The 23,492-nt window shown below is 43.1% G+C and overlaps 3 protein-coding genes across 5 annotated transcripts in view; all 3 read left to right on the forward strand.

Moving 5' to 3' along the window:
• Window positions 1-177: 177 nt before the first annotated feature.
• Window positions 178-1,387, forward strand: LOC133967577 (MIT domain-containing protein 1-like; the record flags this gene model as incomplete). Its single annotated transcript, XM_062403120.1, is given in 6 exon segments — window positions 178-252; window positions 483-569; window positions 655-767; window positions 857-917; window positions 1,011-1,071; window positions 1,074-1,387. Coding segments are annotated over 6 exon segments (429 nt in total), but the record flags the coding sequence as incomplete, so codon positions are not given.
• Window positions 1,388-4,869: 3,482 nt separating this feature from the next.
• On the forward strand, window positions 4,870-8,841 carry commd6 (COMM domain containing 6). 2 transcript variants are annotated; one of them, XM_062402100.1, is made up of 8 exons: window positions 4,870-4,960; window positions 5,032-5,142; window positions 6,856-6,914; window positions 7,305-7,370; window positions 7,464-7,540; window positions 7,677-7,845; window positions 7,955-8,107; window positions 8,197-8,841. In XM_062402100.1, the coding sequence occupies exons 2-8, from the start codon at window positions 5,112-5,114 to the stop codon at window positions 8,245-8,247; spliced, it is 606 nt and encodes a 201-aa protein (XP_062258084.1). In that variant the 5' UTR covers window positions 4,870-4,960; window positions 5,032-5,111; the 3' UTR covers window positions 8,248-8,841. The 2 variants fall into 2 exon arrangements, with proteins under 2 accessions (XP_062258084.1, XP_062258085.1); XM_062402101.1 differs by lacking the exon at window positions 4,870-4,960 and having other exon boundaries at window positions 4,968-5,142.
• A 1,488-nt stretch (window positions 8,842-10,329) lies between these two features.
• The window catches only part of tbc1d4 (TBC1 domain family, member 4), a 29,526-nt gene continuing 16,363 nt past the window's right edge, over window positions 10,330-23,492 (forward strand). For both annotated transcript variants that reach the window (XM_062402093.1, XM_062402094.1), the window contains exons 1-11: window positions 10,330-11,068; window positions 17,745-17,873; window positions 17,954-18,188; window positions 18,477-18,721; window positions 19,645-19,734; window positions 20,126-20,230; window positions 21,061-21,193; window positions 21,324-21,415; window positions 21,511-21,621; window positions 22,621-22,743; window positions 23,220-23,279. In XM_062402093.1, coding sequence (XP_062258077.1) covers window positions 10,670-11,068; window positions 17,745-17,873; window positions 17,954-18,188; window positions 18,477-18,721; window positions 19,645-19,734; window positions 20,126-20,230; window positions 21,061-21,193; window positions 21,324-21,415; window positions 21,511-21,621; window positions 22,621-22,743; window positions 23,220-23,279 — 1,722 coding nt within the window. In that variant the 5' untranslated portion in view covers window positions 10,330-10,669. The remainder of the gene's footprint in view (window positions 11,069-17,744; window positions 17,874-17,953; window positions 18,189-18,476; window positions 18,722-19,644; window positions 19,735-20,125; window positions 20,231-21,060; window positions 21,194-21,323; window positions 21,416-21,510; window positions 21,622-22,620; window positions 22,744-23,219; window positions 23,280-23,492) is intronic.

Here is a 23,492-nt window from a genome sequence, read left to right on the forward strand (position 1 = left end):
GTCTATTCATCCATCCATGTATTCATGTACTCATCTATCCATCTATTTCGTCCATTCATCTATCTACTTGTCCATCCACTCATCCACCCATCCATTAATCAATCCATTCATCTATACATTCATCCATCTATACATACATACAAACTTACATTCAAACATTCACCTATACATACCATACATATCAAGCCATACATCAGCAGCTCACTGACGGAGGTCTGGGTGGAGGACCCATACATAAGACACACCCACCAGGTACGTAAGTAGTTATGACTCATTAATATCAGTTAACCACATTTAAGAAAAGTATCAAATAGACCAGCTAATTCATAACCTGAAGCCAGTTCTTCTATCTTCTCCTAATTTTTTCAAAGTGAGAAAGATCTGTTAAAGACAATCATCTGTACACAGTAATGATATTCAAGCTGTGTCCAGACATGAACTTACCCTTCATAAATATCTTTCATCCCCTCTCTTCACCACAGCTCTACAGCTTTGTTCGGTTCTGCGAGATGCTGCTCAAAGCGCTATGCAAGGTGAAGAGCATCCATCTCCTCACCTCACTGGATGAAGTAGGTTATTTATATATATACTAGCCCACAGCATCCTCTCTGCTGGTCGTAATATGATGTTTGTTGTCTTCGCTTGCTCCTGCAGCAGGACAGCAGCCAACAGACAAGAGCTTTGGCTGAGCTCAAAGAGAGTCTCAGCGCTCACGGGATGGATCTGGATGTGCAGTACTCCTCCACCATCCACGACAGGGAGATCAGGTACAGCTGTCACACATCAGCCTTCCTATTTTGCATCACTGTGAAGGTATTTCGTGGCCCGGATACTAGATATCATTTAGCTTTTATAGGTTTGACAATGGTTGGATCATAAAGATAGGAAGAGGATTGGATTACTTCAAGAGACCTCAGGTGAGTTTCCACACTTCCTAGTAATCAATCCTTTAATTGTCATGGAACATTAACATCTGGTGGTAAACTATGTTCTTGCCTTACGTCCCACAGGGCCGCTTCTCTGTTGGATATTTTGACTATGACCTCAGACAGTGCCATGAGACCACTGTCGACCTTTTCACACTGAACACACTAAAACACCATGATATTCCTCAAGCTGGACTTTCTGTTATTCTATCTCAAGGGACTTCATCCATTTTCCTGCCTTTAATACACACACATACTCATCGGCTTAACTGATGGATATATGCCTTCATGTAAACTATAGTGATCAGCATCATATTACATTATGCATCTCGGCGCTGATAAATATTAACTATCGACTAACTATGTGATGGAATATTTTATATTACTTCTCTGGATTCATCTTAATCACTTTTCAGGCGTGTTTTTGAGGGTGTCATACCGCCACCTAGTGGAAATGTTTCTAAATAGGTTTTTATTAAAAGTGCTTGTATAACATCCTAAGGTCTCTGTGTTTTTCAAAATCTTTTGAGCTTTTCCTTAGACTTACATATTCAGTTATTTTAAAGTACATGTGACGATAAAATAAGTCCTGCAGAAGTAGCAACTTAGCTAGTATAATCTCAGGTTTCTACTACTAATTGGTTATTTTAGTAGATATTGAGTTTGTGTTTATCTTTGTGTGATAAATGATAATTTCCACTTTAATTCAAAAATAATTTCAAAATCCTCTTCATACTTTGTGCCAGAAACATCTTTCAAACAGGTCCAAAGACTTTCAGTTATTATAGCCCTTACCTGTCTGTCCAAGCTAAAGGCCTAACCCTATCCAAACCCCAACTCAAACCTAATTCCAATCGTAACCCTAAAACCAAGTCTTAACTATTAAACAGTCTGTTGAAAAAGTGAGTTCTGGTCAAAATGTCCTCACTTTCCAAAAATCTCCTCACTCTGTAAGTCTATGATAAAAATGGTTTTCACAAAGATATAAGTACAGGAACACATACACATTGCCTTTCAGCAACATGTTTCTTGTTTCTCAGTTTCTTCAGCTAATGATTAAAAACAAATAAATTCAAAGCAATGTATAGAAGAACTTAATATTTTCTATTAAAAACAATGGCAAACTGTTGCATTATATATACCTGCAGATGTTAGATCAAAATGATTTTTTTGGACATAGAGGTCAAATGATCACCTCGGACAGGGGTCAGGGTTTCCGCAGGGTTTGAAGTCGCGAAAGGACGAACCAATCTTACTCCAACCTAGGTTGAGCTTAGATCGACTGACATCTGGTCGGAGATCCCCTGTCGCACAGCCAAGCCTCTGATAACTTATTCGGTGGGTCGAGTGACTTTGAAGCCCCTCACGGTAATCAGAAGTTTTCTGGAGGTCTAAAGCCAAACGGTGCCGCTCCTCTTGCGCTTTTGTGTGTTGGACCTCCAAAGCCTCATATTTTGCCTCCAAAGCCTCATATTTAGCCCCGATGTTCTGGTTCTCCAACCTCAGTGATTCCATGTCATACCTCATGCCCTCAGTGGCTGCTGAGACTTTCCTTTGCATCACAATTTTTTCCAACGCTCTCGAGAGCCGGCCTTTCTCCCTCTTGAGTTTTTCTTCAAGTATTCTGCCGGTTTCTCTGAGGTCCTGATCAGCAAGCCGACTCTTGTTTAGGGCATCCTCAAGACGGACCTGTTCTTTTTTGTCCCTCTGCTGCTGTTGCGAGAGCGCAGCCTCATAATCCCTCTGGAGTTGGTCGTTTTTTGACTGCTCCTCCTTGAGGTCTGAGGTATCGTTCTTCAGTTTGGAAATAGTATTGTCCTTGGCTTCAATATTAGATTGAAGATTTTCAATACAGAAGTGAAGGGACTGGATTTTTTGGTCTTTTTCACAGTTTCTCAGCTTCAGCTCACATAGTTCCTCTTTTCGATTCTCATCTGATTGTAGCTCACATTTGAGTTTTTGGATAATTTCCTCATTGCTTTTGTGACCCGCTGTCATTTCTTTAATCTGCTCTTGAAGCTTGGTGTGTCTTTCCCGATGAACCTTCTCCGATCTCTTAACATAAGTCATTCTAATTTTCGTATATTCCATTTCAACACGAAGAGTGTCTTTTTGAGCTTGCTCACTCTTTAAAGCTTTTGAAAGAGCGTCTTTTTCTCTTCGCTCCTTGTTCAGGGCTTCTTTCATTTTGACTCGATCTCTTTTCAGTGTCTTCAAGTCCTCAAGAGCAGCTTTGAGTTTTCTTTCCAATTGTAGTTCTTTTTGTCGTCTATAAGAAGTTGTCGATGTACTGGATACACTCTCCTGTGAAGCATAAGATAGTTATTCTTTTTCATTCACGTTCATCCTTGAACAATGTTTTCAATTCACAATATTTATCAAGCTATTAACATGTTTATTTTACTCTTAGCACAGAAATATATAAATAGAGTCAAGTGATGAAAATAGTTAATATTAGATGCAAGATGGGCCACACTACCATGAAAAATGAATGATTGCAAGATAAGATAATCAATAAATCAATAAAAGATGCCTTCTCTGATTCTTTTCATTTCAAGTGTATTCTTAATTATTTAGGTGGGCTGAAGTCTGTAGCTGATTTTAATTAAAAATATTAAATCATTTTTGTGGTTGTGTTTTTTTGTTTATTTTTAGTATATACACTTACCTCCTCAGAATCAGATATGAAGTTTTTCTTCTCAGTCTCTTTGTCAAACACATTGTGTCCCTTAATCTTCTCCTCATTCTCCTCCTTATTTGGCCTCTCAGTCTCGTCCTCTATCTCCTCCTCAATCTCCCCATCAAAAATGTCAGGATTAGGAGGACACGGGAAAACACTTTCCCACAATGACATTTTTGTTGTTTGTCTGTAACATTCAGTCTACTGTGTTGTATACTGTAAGTACAAACAATTATTGCCAGAGGAGTGATGTGTGTCCAACAGCCGATTAATGACATTGGGGTTCTTATATGATTTGATCTCACCACAGACATAAAAGGATTCACCACAATCATAATAGGATTCACAAATTCCTTTGATCTATTTTATGACTAAGATCCTAGAGGGGTGACATTCTAGCCCCATTGGCATATGTTGCCTGACCTTTAGATCAAAGTCAGAAATGGAATAGAAAAACTTTCATATGCCAGTACTTTTTTTAGATTATTGTTTGAGATGTTTGGGTTTGGCAAAGCATCCTGGAAGCCTACTGTAAAAAAAAACATCAATATGAAGTATAGTTTTTGTGTAAACAGAATTTAGTTTTCATTATTTCTGCAGTGGTGCTCCTCTGTTAGACACACACAAGTGCATCTGATCAGTTTATTAAACACCCTTCTTTTTCACTATTTCTGTGGGGACAACTCATTGATATGAAACAGCTTCTACCACTCACACACATACACACAAACGTACATATGCAACAAATTTTTTTTTTACTGCAATCCTTGATGATGTTCAGAGACTCAAGACACACATTTGCCTACTTGTATGGAGGACCATACATGACTTAAGTATAGATAAATAAATGTATAAATAAATGCAGAAATAAATAAATAATCAAAAAAGTAAATACAGAAATAAATACAGAAATGTATAAATACATTTCTTAATTATAATTCCACATTTATTTATTTCCACATTTATTAATTTCCACATTTCTGTGTCCATATGCTGATGAGAAAGGCAGGCCTAAGCGCAGTCTAATGCAGGATTGGATATATTTCTATATTTTATATTTTTTTATTTTTATATTGATGCATTTATTTATTTATTTCTGTATATATTTATACATTTATTTATTTATATTTAAGTCATGTATGGTCCTCCATAGGCAGGGTGACATTTACGAATAATAAAACTCCTCTTCATTTTGATGGAGAATATTGAGAGGAAGAACCTACATGTAGTGCACACTCCGTTACAATAGGTGGCGGTGTATGCCTTTAACGATAACAATAAACACTGATAATAAACACGAGTAAATATAATACTGCTACTAGCTGCTCTCGTCCAGTGAAAAGTGGTTTAAACGGTGGGTAGCTGGTTTGCGGTCTGTTTCCAGAATCCAACACTTCAAATACACGTTTTAAATTCCCTCGACAGGTCTTAGAAGGTGTCAAATCCAACGGGAAGCTCGCTGAGCTGGCGGCGCTCACACCGCGGTGACAGCTCCGGGAGAGAAGATGCCAGCAGCCGCAGCAGAGGTGTCATGTGGTGGGTTTAACACGCAACACGTGGATCCATGGTGTTTTTCAGCATGTTGTAGTTTTCACTAGAAAGATGACTGAGCTGTGTTCATCACACGGAGAGCTCCACCACACCCAGGGAATACATGCTAACTTCCCTGTTAGCTTCGCAGAGTAGCTAGCAGGAGGCTACCAACCCACCCATCACCTCGATGTTAACCAAGCCGCATCATCTCCAGTCAGGCTTTTGATGAGATGATAACTAGATCCAGGATTTATCTTTGACCAGTACAAGTTACCTCTGGTCTCACACTCCGCTTGACCTTAGCCCCCATATGTTCCACTCATGTATTATTAATGTATACATGTGTTTGTCACAGGAGTTAAGGTCGACTGTAAATTACTTGATGTCTAACTGCCTGTAGATTTTTCATATTTTATACTTATAAAATAATAATAATAATAAATATAATAATAATAATACATTTTATTTGGAGGCGCCTTTCAAGTCACCCAAAGTCACCTGACAATAAAGAGTACAAGATAAAAGATAAAAGCATGAGAGATAGAAACAACATTAAAACAGAACATCAACATAAAAACAAGTGAAGTTCACAGGGTCCAGTTATAAAGAGTATGCCAGTTTGAACAAGTGAGTTTTGAGTTGAGACTTGAATGATGTGATGGAGTCTGATTGTCTTATGTGAGGTGGGAGGGAGTTCCAGAGCCTGGGTGCTGAGCAGCTGAAGGCTCGGGCACCCATGGTACTGAGGCGTGACGTGGGGATGGTTAGCAGTCCAGAAGAGGATGAGCGGAGGGTGCGGGAGGGAGTGTATTCCTGAAGGAGGTCGTAGAGGTAACCGGGGGCTAGATTGTGGAGAGGTGAGGAGAAGGTTGTTGTAGTCGATGCGGTATTGTACAGGGAGCCAGTGAAGTTGGATGAGTACAGGAGTGATGTGATCCGATGATTTAGTACAGGTAATGATCCGGGCGGCCGAGTTCTGAATGATTTGCAGTCTGTTGATGAGTTTGGTGGGGAGTCCGGTGAGGAGGGCATTGCAGTAGTCGATGCGGGATGTGACAAATGAGTGGACCAGGATTTCGGTGCTGGACTGGGTCAGTGATGGGCGGAGTCTGGAGATGTTGCGGAGGTGGAAGAATGCAGTCCGGGTGATGTTTTAAATATGGGGTGCAAATGAAAGGGTGCTGTCCAGAATGATGCCAAGGCTCTTGACTTGAGGCGAGAAGGGTACAGGGAATCCGTCCTCGATGATGGGTGGAGCTGGTGTGTGTTGGGATTTGGTGATGATGGATTTGGAGTCGATGAGCAGGGCCTCAGTTTTATTGCCGTTTAGCTTTAGGAAGTTCCTGCTCATCCAGCTCCGGATGTCATCAAGGCAGGTGATACTTTATCTGTCATTAGTGTCCGGATTAGTTATTATAGTTTGACTTTCTGTTGAAATACAGTTAAAATACAAGACCTTTCTACCGAGCCATCTTCAGTTCAAATGAGATGAGAATTAATATATGAATAATATAAATCCTACATCTTATTGTAAGTGCTTTGTCAAGGCAAGTTGGTAATGTATTACTTACAACAGTCAGACTCTCACGACGCCCTGTCAAGGCTCGGTAAAAGCCGCTCTTGATTACTGATCCTCTTGAGACCAGTGTTAATAGGAGCACAAATGTATTATGGGAAACCTCTGAATAAATGAGTTGCTTCACGTCTGCATTTCAGGCATCAACAAAAGTGTGGACAACATCTGCCGGCTTTCTCCAGATCTGTTAGAAGAAGCAGTGAGTATATGTTCTCTCAAATTGTGTTTATATATATATATATATATTAACCATGTTAATATATATATTGATTAATTTCTAAGTGATTAATAGAGAAAAGAAAAGCACCATACAGGTCACATGTCTTGGTATTATTAGCCTCTAGTATTGGTTTGATTACCATAAGCATATGATTCATTCTTCTTGACTAATTTTGAGACTTGCTACTGGGTGAAGTTACCATGGATTAAACCTCCCTGTTGGCTAACACAACAGGATGTTAAATGCCATGTTATACTGCTCATTGTAGAGCTATTAGCAGCCGTGTTCGGCACAAGTCACAAAGGATGTGGTATTGTTGGCAGAGAGGTTCTACAGTTCCTCTGATAACTAATCTTCGAATCTCCACAGTGTCAGCACATTCTGACTTATCTTCAAGGGCGAGCTTCAGGAGTAGATTCAGCTCAAATGTCTGATGTGAGTATATTTTCTTGGATTTAAATTGTTTAACTCATAGTCACCAATGCTTTTCAAGGTTCCTCTTTCATTTCACTTTTTTCTTCTGAGCAGTCATTTCAGAGAGCTGGAGTTAGACTTGACCATGAAGCCCTGCAACACATGATCCGTTTCCTGTTGCTAACATTCAGGTATCTTTCCTCTGATTTTACAACTGGTGGACACGTCTTCTATCATGTTGTACACATTTATTTCTTCTGTGAAAGTCACACAAACATAAGCACACAGTTGTTCTATAAGGTGTTACAGTAACATTTCTGTCACCAGGTCAGCTGGGAAAAACAACCTGTCAGGAGATGACCTAGTGTCGAGGCTGGAAGAAAGTAGCAACAAGTGGTCTAAAGCTTCCCTGCAGGTGTTGCACAGGTTGTGGAGTGAACATGGTGCATCAGTCCACACTCAGCAGGAGGTCCAGGCAATGCTCAGCATCGGCCAGGTACGTTCAGATTTAATCCAGAAAAGCAGCCGCTCATTTTCAAATATTTTCTGATGAACTGAGCACAGAGTTGCTTTCAATTTTTGTTTGGTGTGCTGCGTCTTTCCAGCTAGTGGACATTCAGTGGAAGCTTGGGATGGCGGTGACCTCCGACACCTGCCGATCTCTCAACTCTCCATATGTGTGTCTGCTGCTGAAGATCGCTGAGCCCTCGGGACAAATCTGTCTGAAGTCTTTTGAAATGACCGTTCCACAGTTCCAGGTCTGGATTTATTGATGTGATTGTAATGTTGTTAGTGTGATTTATAAATAATAAGGTTTATTTTTATAAATATAATTTCTCCTTCGCAGAACTTTCACAAGCAGTTCAAGGAGATGGCAGCTGCAATGGAGACTGTATGATGGCTGTAACACCTCAGTACTTGTAAGCAGTGGAACCCGAGTTGTATTGGCACTTGGGTTTGTCTGTTTGCTGTTTTGCAAAATGTGCATTCGATTTGTTGCAACTCTCAGCTTTGCCTTTATAAGTTTATATATTTGAATGCCATTATTTCAGTGTACGTGTCATCCTTCCATCAACTCATCCAGATATCAGGAATTTAATGTGGTGTATACGTACGCTACTAATATTACAAATCCATGACTAATAATATTTGTGTTCATTAATTACAGAATGTAGAATATTGATATGGTTTATTTTAATCCGTTTTCTTCTGGCTTTGTACTTATTATAGATTTGCACGGATGCTAATGTATTGTTTCAGATCAAGGGTAAGAGATTGTGATTGTTCTGCTATATAATATGATGAATGCTATTTAGTTTCATATAATGTTTAAAATTGTCCATATTAACAAACCGTCCTGTCATTTTTCGTCTAAATTATTTTTGGTCTTTATGTTTTTCTTGATAATGTTTAAGTGTTTACTGTGATTCTGCATTTTGCCTCTTTTGTTTTTGCTCCATCTTCACTTGAGGTATTAAATACTTCTTAAGTTCTTCGTGTAAATCTTCATTGCTTGGTTGTTTGATCACAACTTCAAATCTCAGAGCAGATTAGGTAAAAGCAATTATACACTGACAAAGGAATCAGTCAATGAACATCACTGTTTACCATCTGACTACTCTGTGCATGATAGAGAAAAAAACAATCATATAGGATTGTTTACCCTTGTTCAGTGGAGGTGTGCACACACAGGTTCATTCATTTCTTTTTTCACTACAATGCATTGTAGACATGGCCGTTCAACATTCAAAAATTCAAGTTTTGAAAAATTGCATTGTTTTATTTCTTTATGTTTATATTACTCCTAATTTTAGAATTCAATATTTTCATAGTTCATGTGACCCACCAGCAGTGTGAGGGTTGGGGCTCAGTGGCAACTGCCTCAGCGATGGAAGGTTATATATGGCAAAGTTACTATTTTGGGGATGGCTGGATTTATGGCATTTGGTAGATGCAAGTCCTCTGGTGCATGCCACATATCAGATGTGATTACAGCTTTCCAGAAACCCTGATTCAGCACTGCCTGCTTATAAACAGATATTAGTTAAATGTTTTTCCTCTTGCTTTTTACTGTAGAAAACTTAAGTAATTAACGCTTAAAAAATGTCTATAAAGCAGAACTAACAGTAAGTATTATATGATTTAGAGCATACACAAAAATTGAATTAAAAAACATTAAGTTAAATTAATTTAAAGTAAAATTTAGAGTAAACATGACTAATTATAAAAATAAGGGAATACGATTATTTTGCATAGTATACAGAGATCTTCGGCACATTTACATTTCATTCATTTCAAGGACAGTAACATTGGATTTCATTGTGGTAGCATGTGGAAATTGGTGATAAATAAATAAATAGATGAAGATTTGAAATCGGCCAAACTTTGAGGTAATTTTGAACTTTCTTGGTGGTGGAAGGGTAACGTGATTATCGTGCCTCCATCAGGACCCTGCTGCCCTGCTGTTACCTGGTGGATGAGTGTGTGTGTGTGTGTGGGGGGGGGGGTATTGGCCTGGAGGTCCATGTGGCCTGGGGGCTGCAGACACTTTCCACCCCGCCAGGGAAGAGACTTTTCCAGTTATTACGCTCGCTTGTTGGCGGTGAGAACAGGCGGGGCCTCCGTCCTGTCACGTTTCACACAGCGCGGCTCTGCCCTGCCCACTCCTCCAGCGCATGGGAGGGTTGGGCGGGTCGTCAGCGCGCAGACAGCCGCTCCTCCTCCTCCGAGGCGCTGTGGAAGAAAGGAGCACACTCAAGAGGTTGGCGAACGTCAAGCATCAGTGTTTGTATTTCAAAAAAACACAGGAAAGGAAAAGCGTGGCGGTGCCAGTCGAGCTTTGTGCGCAACTGGGTTTGTAGGCGCTGCGTAAAATTGCGTCGCGTCGCTGTGCGCGCTCAGGAACGACGTAAAGAAATCAGATTCCCTCTGGGCTACTTGTGTTGACACAGGAGCCACATCCACAGCCACGTTTTAGCAAAGCGAGCCTGGGAAGATACAGTGCAGGGTTGTTCAGCGATTGACTCCCTGCCCATGCAAATAGTGGAGGAGCGGAGCCGGGGCGTAGACGACAAACCTTGCAAGGGAAAGTGTCCATCGCAGAGGGTTCGAGGTGGATTTGGATAACATGGAGAGCTGCAGCTGATCGGGACGAGCACATGTTGTGCGTCGTGTTGTGTTAACTTTCACTGTGGACGCGGACATGGAAACTGTTGCAAACTAACCCCAACTGCGCCTGGCTGTGATCTCAGGGAATGGTCCATCTGTGTCCTCTTTTCAAACCATAGTATTTTAGTCCCACGAAGCCGTCCACGACCAACATGGAGGGTCCGGATGAGAAGGAGAGCAGTCCTCCCAAGTCGGACAAGAGGTTCACGCTGACTTACATCGGCTGGTCCTCGCTGGACAGGCGCACCACGCTGCCCATGCTGCCGTGGCTGGTGGCCGAGATCCGGCGGCGGGGCGAGAGGGGCGACTGCGGCCCCGTGGTGCAGCCCAGAGAGGTCCAGCTGGTCCTCAACCCGCCCCTGGTGCGGTGCGTCCCCTCCAGCAGCAACAACTCCTCGGTGTTCATCTTCGAGCACAAAGCGCAGCTCATCTCTCGCTTCATCCACAACAGCAACGACCTCACCTACTTCGCCTACCTGCTGCGGGGCCAGCCGGACAACCCGGAGTCCGACATGTCCTGTCACGTCTTCAAGGCCGGCGACCCCAACCAGGTAGGTCGGGCTGCTCCGGTGCCCAGAAATAACCCTGGGGCACTTCCAGAGCAGCAGCTGTGCCAGGAGCAGGAACAGACCAGGACAACACACAGGGAAACTAGTGCAGAATAAGTGGGGAAACTATTTATGTCTTATGATGTTGAAGATTGAATGCCCCCCCCCCCCCCCCCCCCCCCCCCCCCACATGCTGCTCACATTTTCTCACATTCCTGATTTTTTATTTTTTATGTGAAACTCTTAAATCACCATTATGTCATACGGAGGCCCACCCATGCACACACAGAGAGCCCTGCTTCTCTCAGTGTAAACACTAAACAAAGCCTGAATGAAAAAATATGTCCCTGAGGTCACAACTGTGCCATTTTAATCTCAAACACAGTAGATTAGTCAATAGACCAAACATGTTTGCTTTGGTATTAAGTATTTAGGTCAGCGGTCAGTGAGGATGAGCACCCTGCATTTTTTATTTTGGCAAAGTTAATCCATCTCTGTATCCCCCCCCCCCTGCATGGAACAGACGTATCCGCCTGTGGTGTATGATGACAACAAGTCAAATGGCAAAATATTGTGTCAGCACATTTACATGCTGATCAGTGTGCAGGTCTTGGGTAATGAACCGAAATATGTGCTAAAGAGTCAAAAATCAGGGACGTGGGAGTCAGTGTAGAAAAATCGGACGTGCAGTCATGTGGTCACGTTCTCCACATGCATGACCCTAATGTGAGTGTCTGAGAGTTTGAGTTAACTAGAATAAATGCTTAATACATGTTCTCGCACGGAAATATATGAATATATCATTTGGTCTGGCTTTGTGCCAACATGCTCCTTAACTTGCTGTAACTCAACCTACACCGTTTTACACGTGATCACGTTCTACTTGTTTTCTGCAGTGAACCAGGAAACCCTCACTTCTATTCTTCACACACAGATACCATGTGTTGTATGCCACGTTTTTGCATCCAACTCAAACATGCCTGCGTTGTATCATGTTTCCTGTGGTATGTGCGGGGCCTGCGCAAGACGCCGCGTCCGCTACATTCACAACCGAGAGCAGAAGAGGCAACGAGATCGAGGAAGAGGCACTTTCGAGGCGCCTCTTGTACACAGCAGTCAGAAAAGGCATCTTGAACATTCCTCATGTTTATTGCGTTATTATGCAACACAAACTGGTTTGGCAGCCAGCAGAGCTAAGGCACATGTGCTCGGTGGACCATGTAGAATGCATGGGTTATTCTATCAGCCCACTGCTGCCACAAAATCAGTGTTGATGATATGATTATTTGCCAGTTATCAATACACAGGTTCTCAATGTGCTTCTGAAATGATCTTCCTGCCAACGGAAACGTGATAAAATTCTAACTTTACTTCTGGGCGACAGGCTTGTTTTCGGATCTATTCTTGGCTGTTGACATGACATTGTACAAACCCTGTGGGAAGACGGGTGGCACTCTGTGAAAGGTTAAATCAAGTGACACACACGGTACGGAGAGAATCGCTAACAAAGCAAAGCCTCTAAACACAATGTGTGTTTCCTTATCTTCCTCAGCTTTGAATATGACTTCAGTCCCAGTTTATATTATATGTTTGACCCAGCTGTCATTGGTTATGCATAAGGTTCAAGACCTGCTCAGCCATCGCTGGACTCTTCATTAGTGTATCCATGGCAACAGGACATACAGAATATTGTGCCAGAATAATGTCAAACGCCGAAGAGTGCATACCTCTGGGGAGAGGTACCGTCTTACCCTTTTAAAGAAAGGGACCAAAAACTATTCTGGCATCAGTTTATTTAGATCCGCTCTACACAAAAACCCACAAATCGGGTCAGTAGTTTCTGAGTAAAGCTGCAGAAATAAACACACAAAGAAAACGTCACCATCTAAGTGACTTAGTGACGTTGATTTATTGTTTCATTACCACCTTTAATGCAGCTCAGGCCTCGGAGATGCTCAATCTCATCCCCCGTGAGACTCCCCGTGGCAGCAGGCCCACATTCAACACCGTATCAGCTCAGCTCACTTGTTCCATTATCAAGCCGATGATACACAGTGTTGTCCTGCATGGTGTGAGCCGCTGCCTCTGCCCAGACTTGGAACTGGAACTCACAGGGATCTCTACCTGGGGTGACCCTCAGCTGACTCGCCAGCGCTGCTTGTCATCCGGCGACACGTAGTGACAGGGAGACACCTTCATGAGCAGAGAGCACTTGACTTTCCAAAATCTGAACTTTGGGGAACAACTATTTGCCATAAAGCTAAGGTGGGGCAAAGTATTAGTCCTCTTTATCTATCTGCTAACATTGCTCTAGATCTCTGTGTCATCACGGGACACAAAGCCAAGCATGCCTTTTCTTCTGTTCTCTGGATCAGCCTGTTCTTTGCCACACCTGTGCTCACATGCATTAGCCGGAGCAGGTGATGTCACTGTCTGTTAACATGAATGTGTTTCTTGCAAAAACAAGACGTGAGAGATCACAGATGTTTACCTGGTTGTAGGACCGATTTCTGAGAACTGGCATCAGGAACAGTTCATTGTTCCAAGTCACATGGAAACAAGGACATAACAAATCTGCATGAAAATACTGGCTGGTTTTCCCATTATTGGCAGTTTAGTTGTAGCCCATTGGTTGAACACCATTTGGTCAATAAACAGATCAAATTGAATGCTCTGCTTCTGACACACGATGAAAAATCCCATGTTAATTCATGCATAAAAAGCCCCTTTGTGTCACTATTTTGTGTATTGACCCACTGTGAATTTTCGTTTCCCATTCGATTATATGACCTGAGAGCTCTGATCCTGTGGCATTGCGACACGTGAGCTTTTGACTTGCTTTGTTTTGAGCTGGGACACAACCAGTCTGTCAAACCGAGGCATGCAATATGTCCTCAGGTGCATGGAAAAGCACAGGCCAGGTGTGAGGACACACACACTGTAGCTGCAGTGAGGTTCACATACAAACATGTGACGGCAGGAAGTGTCTTCAGAGACGATCCTCAAAGAGCTGCAGGCACTTGAATTACGTGGACTGAAGCAGCACTATTCATTCATGTGAACACATAATAACACTAGGTCACTTTAATTGATAAAAAGGTTTGTGCAAGACGTTTTCTCAAATGAAGATCAGCTGTAAATCTTGATATCAATAGAATAGGGTGAACAGTCCCCTTATGATTTTTGTTGTGGATCTGCACCTGATTTCACACACTCATGGATATGCTTGATTTAAAAAAAATCATGAATTATTATCTGAGAAATCAAGGAAAATGTTGAAAAATCCACTCCCTGACCTGCACTTATTTACACACACTTGAATTGGATCTATCCTGATCCATGTGGCATCCTCCCACCACGTTTTCCTGCAGTTTCAAATTCCTGCAGCAAACAAACGCAGAAGAAAAACATAACCGCCTCGATACGAGTAATAACCTTTATTTATAGAGCACTTTTTAAAATCCGGATTACAAAGTGTTTCACAAGGCAGCAAGTACAACATATACAGTGTCATAAAACATATAATTTTATTTAATTTTCATCTTTCATTTGTTGCGTTAGAACATACATCGATAACTTTTAACTTTTAAGGGGTTCAATCTTTCATTGCTTCTGACCCGACATTCGGACTTATCTCCTTTTCCTCTCTGTCTGTTTTCACCCTTATCTTGTGTTGACGCAGTGATAACCTGTGTGTCTGAGAGAAGTCTAATTGGGCCTGATTGCAGATTCGGTGGGACCTTGCTGTTTCCCTGTTGTTTGGCTCAACGTGGGCGATAAGAGCAACAGAACTACCGTCTCACCAGAGCCTAATAGGGCCTGTGGTAAAGGGAGGTTTGACAGGACGTGAGCCACGCAGCGCTCGGGACAATCCTCCTGTTTGCTTTCCCCCTAAGCTCTTAAAGCTGAGTCCGCCTGCTGGTGTTGATATAGACGAGCTCTGGACCTCGTGTCACTGATATCATTTCATAAAGCCTGGCAATGAGAGGAGCAAATTAGGCACCGTGAAGAAGCGTCCGAGTGGGAGGATTTGTTTGAATAGATTTCCTGCCTGTCTGTGCCTGTCTCCTTCCAGGGAGTGAACACACCTTCACTGGCTCTGTACTGGGGAGATGCACAAATAATTAATCAGATCAAATGGTGCTGCGGCGTCATCTTACCCATGTATAATCCAGCGGCTCCTGACACACAGTTCCCCCCTCAGTGATAGCAGTGCGGGACACGGGGCCAGACAGACCAGCTGTGATTCTCGAGGCAGCAAGGCCTCGGAGTTACCTCGACCTCGTAGCATTAGCGCTGAGTTTTTTCCAAAACAAGAACGTTCTGTCCACACTGTGCATTCTGGTGACATGGTTCAGGTTATTTTGTTCTAATTATTTTTTTAAGACGCTATTTTTAATTTCGTTTCCGAAAAACAGAAATATCAACCCCAACCCCGCAAAAACACCAACAAACAAAGAAACATGGAAAGATCTGGAATTTCCTTGTTTCCACAAAAATCACTTCCATATATTTCGTTAAAAATGTTCAGCCTTCCATCCTGTGTTGGCGGTTCTTCCTCGTGCAGTGGCAGATCTAGGATTTCATAAATCACGGGCCATAAAGGCTACAAAAAAATGTACAACATCCATGCACACTGACAGTAAGGTGCACATTTACTGTAGGTCATCGCTTGTGTGCTGTTAGCTCTATAGCTCTGAGCAAAGACACACATCAGGGGCTTGGGCCCCCCTGGCCCTGCCGCTGGATCTGCCCCTGGCCTTGTACCATCTCTTCATAATGACCTTTTTACTGACCGCCAACAAGAACTTCATCAAATATCTGTGTTCTCTCTCAACACGTTACCTCCTGTCATATTACGAGTGCTGCACTGCAAAAGACAAGGGGACATTGTGGCCCAGGATTTTCAAGTTGAGGACAGAACTAGATCACATGGGAATGGTCGACGTTTACTGTTGCATTGGTGCTTGTTTTTATATGCCGACAGTGATACGTTTATCATATCTCTAAAAGAGGCAAGAAAATAAACCAGCTAACAGTTACAGAATCAATGTCACAGGTCAGAGTTTTGTTTTGAAAGAAAAGAAGGCTCGAGTGTGTATCACTAACAACCCTCCGCCCCCTCCGCCCGCCCTCTTCCTCATCTCAATACAGGCCTCTGTCCGTGCTCGCCTCAAACCCTTGGGAAGGCCGGGACTTGGAAAAACTGGGACTTTCAAAATAGCCCCTGCAGCCACAGCAGAAGCTGTATGACCGACAACCATTTAATCTCTGTGTCTTACACATGCACCTCTGTGAACAGCAGGGACACTCTTTGTTACATGGGATATTGTTTTTTCCCACAATCCATCCCTCTACTGTGTGTCTGCCCTCTCGCTTCTTTGCCGCTCTGGTCGCACCTCTGAATTACTTTGTTCCATAACCTCCCTCCCTAGTGCACTTTATGAATATATTTGCACAGCGGCCAGTGTGCAGCTCCTATCTGATACAATAGAAGTGCGCACTGTTTGTTTTCAGCGCTCATTGTTGTCTTAAGCACTGTATTCGGCCGACCTTGGCTGTGCCTCCTGGTTCCAGGCTGTTTTTGTCTTTCTAGAGCTGCCTTGCCAAATATCTTTAGCGCCGCAGTGATTCAGTGCTCCCTCTCCTCTTTACTCTCCCTCTCTACCCTCAACTGTAAAAATGTGTCATGACTGACGGATGGACCGAGCTCTCAAGAATTGCTTAAGAGTTCACATACTTTCTGTCTTGACTAGTTTGTGTTTTGTTTGGTTGCAAGTGAGTTTGACGGTGCTGTGACTTTTGACTGTTTCCTGCGGGTGTTGAACCAAGGGCCAGTATAGTGCACGTGGCACGGTGACCTTCAAGTCTTTGTTGTCTTATTTTCTCCTGCAGAGTGTGGGTGTTCCCTGGTTCCCTTGGCTGCCAGTCGACCTCTGGCTCCAGTGTTGTTGGACGAGCTTGTGATAGTTCGAATCTCATGCTGAGCTGGAAAATACATTCAGGTCCTGTGACTTGTTTATGCCATATGAACATATTTCTCTTGTTCTGTGGTGACTTCGGTTTGTGGATTGAGTCTACATCGTGCTCTGTATGGATATAATGGCACCATTTCGTTGTGTTTTAATCCCTGTCCTTTTCTTTTGGTTCTTGGTTTGTCTGTTTGTTTGTAAGCATGACTTCACAGAAACTACTGGACGGATTTCCCCGTAACTTGGTGGAAGGATGCGGTTTGGGAAGAGCCCGATACATTTTGGTGCAGATCTAGATCAGAGGGCAGATGCAGATCTTTAACTTTGCAAGATAGGGCATTTTTCAACAGGAGTTATTCTTGCACCTTGATGAAATAATATCAGGCACATTTAGGGAACTGATATCTACGATTGTAATTTGTGCAATGTGGTGCAGCTTGATTGAATTGAAGAGATTTCCTTCTAGTGCAGTTGCTGCAAATTACTTTTTTATTTGAGCTTTTCTTGGGATATATATTATTGCTCTTGCTATAAATGTGCCAACATCAGTTATGTTGAGTTCTGGGATTCTTGTTATTCTGCTGCAGAGAAATCCTCCCCTGGCATTTGGTTCCATTTCCCTTCCCATTCTCTTTTGTTACAAGTTTTCCTTTTCAACGTCTTTCCTATTCATCACATCCCGTCCTTGCTCCCTGCCTATCCTCCAGGTCCCTGAGGTGATCAGCAGCATTCGCCAGGTGTCCAAATCTGCCCTGAAGGACGGTGCCAAGCCCAAACAGGAAGCAGAGGAGGCTTTTTACAACTCCCAGAAGTTTGAAGTGCTTTATTGTGGCAAGGTAGGTCAAGCACAAGTTCAAGAACACGCTGCATTCGCTTTTAACTAGGTCGTCTTAATAGATTTTGAAATAAATTCCAGGTGACAATCGGGCACAAAAAGGCTCCGTCCACTGTCATCGACGACTGCATCGATAAGTTTCGTCAGCACGAGGTCGAGCGCAAGCGCCTGCGGCTGCTCAACGGCCAGCGAGGGTCCACGGAGAGTGCCCCCCCCGTGGAGTTCCTCATGGGGGGCGATGCAGACCCGCTCTCCTCTGCTCTGAACGAGAGTACAGAAGACCCCGAAGTTCCTGGAGAGGAGGATGTGACCGGAGGTAAAGCACTCCAATCGTGAATTAGAAGAAGTTGTTGCATTGAATCGATGCAAATGAGCACAATAACAAAACTGAAGGAGATTTACCCTTTTAAAATTATTTTTATGAACCAACCAACAAGGCTTCATTCTCGTTGGTTGGTACTGATGTGAAAAAGTGATCGAATGGAAGTATCAATCAAATCAAAGTGGATTATAGTGTACAAGTATGAGCAATGTCTTAGAGGTCACAAATATGAGTGTGTATATATATATATAACATGAGTATGTGTCTGTGTCTGATGCACAGGTAAAGCCCTCTCCAGCAGCACTAGTCAGAGCAGCCTGCGAGGAGCGTTCCCCGAGTGCATCCTGGAGGACTCCGGGTTCGAAGAGCCTCAGGAGTTCCGGACGCGCTGCAGCAGCCTGGCCGGGGGTCTGCAGCGGAAGCCGGGGGAAGGCGTCATCCTGGGCCCCACACGCCGCCGACACGCCAGCGAACCGAGCCACGTTCAGCCGTCTGACGCGGACAAGAACCGCACCATGCTCTTCCAGGTACAGGAAGTTTAGGACAGAAAAGTGGCGGCTCATTAAGACGATCTTCTCTTTAAGCCCTGCTGTTTGTCGATTTCCAGTCCGTTGACTCGGAGGAGATTTATCATCACAGCAATGTTCTCTCATTAAAACACGTGGCTGAGTTTGCACTCAAGTGCCCGGACTCAACAAGGGGATCTATTATATTTGATTTCCAGTCATTTGCAGTGAACTGAGTGGAATGAGGATAACCTACAATCTAATGCTCTTTGGATTCACTCCAAGATTGTGCTGTACGTCAGGTGTATAGGCAGAACTATAAATATTCTCCTCCATCTACAAGATTGATGTGTTTGTTTTTTCCCCCCGAATCATAAATTGTCTCGAACTTGATCCTGTTTGTCACAGCAGAAAAACCAAATGCTTTTTCACCTCAGCGCTCAGCTTGGTGCTCTGAACCCGTCCCTGAGTGCGTTCAGTTCAGCCCCGCGAGCTCCACGCTGGCTGCAAATCATTTTTATGTGCACGTGGCTGGCAGTCATTATGTACTGACTCGCTCAGCCCTGTGTTACTGCTGCAGTTAAAGAGGCTGTAACTCCTGACTGCTGAAACCATAAGGCCGCCACTTCATGAAAAAGCAAGCAGGCTTTCATGCCGTGCCCATTTCCTCACGGAGCTAATTTTAAAAACTGGATCACAAAACTCAATATGAAACTCCACATAGCAGTCAATTATGGGAAAAATCGTTGTTGCACACTTGTTGACCTTGATTTTGATTTTTAGGCGTGTACAAGTTTACGTCTGTCATTGATCGGGTCTCAGAATAGTCGCAGCCCTTGTCAGGAGATACTTGACTTGATATATGCTCGGCCTTAAGTTACGCCCATGATCTGCCGACAGTATGAAGGTGTTGTAAGCTCTTGCGTGAACGTGTGTGACCACAGGTGGGGCGTTTTGAAGTGAACCTCACAAGTCCAGACAGCAAGTCAGTGGTGCTGGAGAAGAACTTCAAGGACATCTCATCCTGCTGTCAGGTTGGTTTGTTTTTACATTCGCACCCCAAAGCTTTTCTCTGGTGTCTCTGCTGCAGTTCTACTCAGACAATGAGCTCAGACTAAATGTTTGCTTGTCTTTTCTGGATGCACAAATCTGCATTAGAGCTTTTTTAATTGTGTGTTTTAATTTTTGCAAATTATGTTTTCATCAGTGATGCAGGCCCAATTTCAAATGCACTCCCTGAATAAAGAGAACGTAGAGTGTAGTGTGAGCAGAGAAGTCATTATATTAATTGAATCAAAAGCGGAAAATGGAAAATGTTAAAAGCCAAAAATGTTTTGAGTGCACTTATTGTCAGTATAATGTATAAAAGTATGCCCTGTCCTTTGCTGAAATACATTTTTCCCATTTGTCTTGACTTTGACCCAGGGTATCAAACAGACCGACCATTTTGGATTGGTTTGCAGGGACCAGTCAGAGTCTGGGCCCCGTCAGTATGTGTGCTACGTTTTCCAGTGTGCCAGTGAGTCCCTGGTAAGTCGCACAGATGACATAAATCATGATGACTTCAGCGTTTGCTCTTAGGCCCCGATCACACCTGGTTAAGCAATCCCTACCATGAGATCCGCTCACATGTCGACAGTTTAACGTTAAGTGCTCCAACAAGAGCGGAACCATTTCACCTGTCAGCCCAACACCTGGCGTTTTATTGGTTGGGGAATTTTGTCGTGCAGAGGAGAAATCTGAGAGTTGACGTTTCACACGTGCACAGAGTTTGGACTAAAACCATTACCAAATCTAAAAGTGAATTCAATTAGTCCTGCTCTCAAACTGAGGGACCACACTTTTGAATAAAGACAGGTACATTTCCATTCGTGTGTGTGTGTATCTGTTTGTTGGCGCGAGTGAGAGAGAGATGTTCAGTGTTGCTAACGTATGAAGACTGAGTACAGGGAACTTATGTTTGATTCATTGTCAAGCTGTAGCAGGTGGGAGGATGTCAGAGTAGGCCTGAACTTGCTGCTGACTACTTGTGATTGGAGCACTCAGGGCTGATGTCTAAATGAAGTCATAGACATATATTTTACTTCTCAACTAAAATATTTGTGTTGCCGTTCTCTGTCTGTGTGTCTCTGTGTGTCTCTGTGTGTGTGTGTGTGTGTGTGTGTGTGTGTGTGTGTGTGTGTGTGTGTGTGTGTGTGTGTGTGTGTGTGTGTGTGTGTGTGTGTGTGTGTGTGTGTGTGTGTGTGTGTGTGTGTGTGTGTGTGTGTGTGTGTGTGTGTGTGTGTGTGTGTGTGTGTGTGTGTGTGTGTGTGTGTGTGTGTGTGTGTGTGGTCCTCTGTGTGACTGTGTGTGTGTGTCAGGTGGACGAGGTGATGCTGACCCTGAAGCAGGCCTTCACTACTGCAGCAGCCCTGCAGAGCGACAAAACTCCGATCAAGCTCTGTGAAGCCTGCCCCATGCACGACTTGCACAAGCTCTGCGAGCGGATTGAAGGTTAAGCCCCGTGAACCCAGTCCCACTTCTAACACCTCTCTCCGACCTGTCTCATTCATATTTTATAACTATGTCTATTTCTCTGAGTTAAAGCAAAATAAAAGAGTATTTTTTTTATTTCTGTTTCCAGGTCTCTACCCACCCAGAGCAAAGCTAGCCATCCAAAAATATATGTCCGAGCTGACAGACAAAGAGCAGGTTGAGATCTTTGAGCGAGTTCAGGTAAAGTTTAGAGAAAGTGCACTAGTGAAAGGTTTACCGGTGATAGAGTGCCAAAACAACTTGAGTTTTGAGTGTTTGTTTGTCCATGTGAACAGAAACTGAAGCCTGTGTCAGACCAAGAGGAGAATGAGCTGGTGATTCTCCACCTGAGACAGATCTGTGGAACCAAACAAAAGACCCACCTCCACATCGGAGAAGCCCCTCAGGTAAACACGCTTCCTGCAGATCATTAAAACAATTTTTTTGTAGGAAAGTACTAACGTGGAACTCGGCAGAGGTCACAGCCCCGCCAAGGCCCATCGTTCCCCTTGAATTCATTCAAATTTCACCAAATCACACACACCTATAGATATCAGTCCCCTAAATGTGCCTGATTTTCATCATGATCCCTGAACGATTCCCTGGGAAAAAAGTGAAAATGTCAAGAGCCGCCCCATCTTGCAAGTCCTGAATCTGCCCCCGATCCGTAACTGCACCAAAATAGAAACACCAAGTTTTGTGGAAATTCATCTTGTAACTTTTGTGTTATCTTGCTTACAAACAAACAAATAAATTAAAATAGAAAAACCAACCAACAAACAACATCAATAACTTCCTCGGCGAAGGTTATAATTAGATTCCTCAGGTGCTATAGCAGAGTGGAGCCTTTGTTTTACTTTAACATCCCAAAGAATAAAAGAGTTTTAAAGGACCTTTAGGATCCTGAAAACTTTGAAAAGTCAATTCAGATGTGACAGTAATTGAGTTTATGTAGCATATCATTTAACAAAGACTTTAATGTGTATCTCTTCCTCCTTGGAGTTTTTTAAAATAAAATAAAACATATTTCCTTGGCCTGTCGGCTCAATTTTCCAGCTTTTGTTTCAGTCGTAAAAAGTTTACAAAAACTGGATTCATAATGTTCCTGGAAAGAGCTGAGCCGGTTCTGAATTGACTCACTGTCTCGTGTTTCAAACCTGACATTTAACATACAGTCTTGTGGATTATTACTTCATCGTGATCTGGCCTGAGGGCCGTTGTACGTTAAATATTATCTCTCTCTTGGCAGAACTCCAACAGCAGCAACCAACCGTCTCAGGCCCTTTCCTGCCGCCTTACTCATGTGGTCTGCTGCTGCAGGGGGAACTTACTTATTGTACACGCATATTCAGAATTATTTCTGCGCTGATGTTTCTTCTCTCTTGTGCTTTGTTGTCGTCTGACAGAATGCAGCGAACAGCGCAGCGGCAGGAGACGGTGCAGCCTCCAGCAGTCGCTTCAAACTCGACATTCTTAAGAACAAAGCACGCACCTCCCTCACCAGCTCTCTAGAGAATATCTTTGCCCGGGTATGTTTTATTTCTCTTAAACACATTTTCTTTTACGACCCCACATTTTGTCTTTATTCAATTCCCTGCTGTCGTCTTCAGTTTCTCCCCGTCTCTTATTTCTTTAGCCCAGACAGACTCTAGTTTCCGTGCCGTGCACCTTCACTCGTCCTCCTGCTCTGTCTTTGTATCAGTCGCGGTTAATGTGTCACTGACATTCAGGGGATTTGAAGTGACCCATATCCGCCAGTGGGACAGCAGAATAATGACCCAGTAGAAGAACCCAGGCAGTCTGAGACCTCTACTGCCATCTGTTATTTGTCTCACAGACTTAATGTTACCATGTCAGGATATACGTGACCTTTGTATTTCTTGCCATTGAAGATTTTCTCATTGTATTGCTGATCCCAACAGAAAGAAAGTGGTTGTTTAAAAATGTTTTATTAATAATACATGTTTTTAATTATCTGCCTTGTTTCATATTGTGTAACCAACAGGGTGCCAGCCGAATGCGAGGCCGCCTGGGGAGCATGGGAAGCATCGGCAGCTTCGACAGAGTAAGAGGAAGCAGAGAATTCTGGGAGCTTCGTTCAGGGGGCCTCTGGGAATTCTCACCTTTGACTCAGTGGCTTTTGAAAGCATGTCATCCTCTAGCTTTTACATCCAACTCCTTCACTTATATCATTGTCAGCAGAGGGAGGCTGCCAACAGAGCTGTTCTCACACGGATACATGATTCTGATCTGTTTTCCCGATGAAGCGGTTTGTGTG

This window comes from Platichthys flesus, chromosome 13, assembly GCF_949316205.1.
Source record: "Platichthys flesus chromosome 13, fPlaFle2.1, whole genome shotgun sequence".
NCBI lineage: Eukaryota > Metazoa > Chordata > Actinopteri > Pleuronectiformes > Pleuronectidae > Platichthys > Platichthys flesus.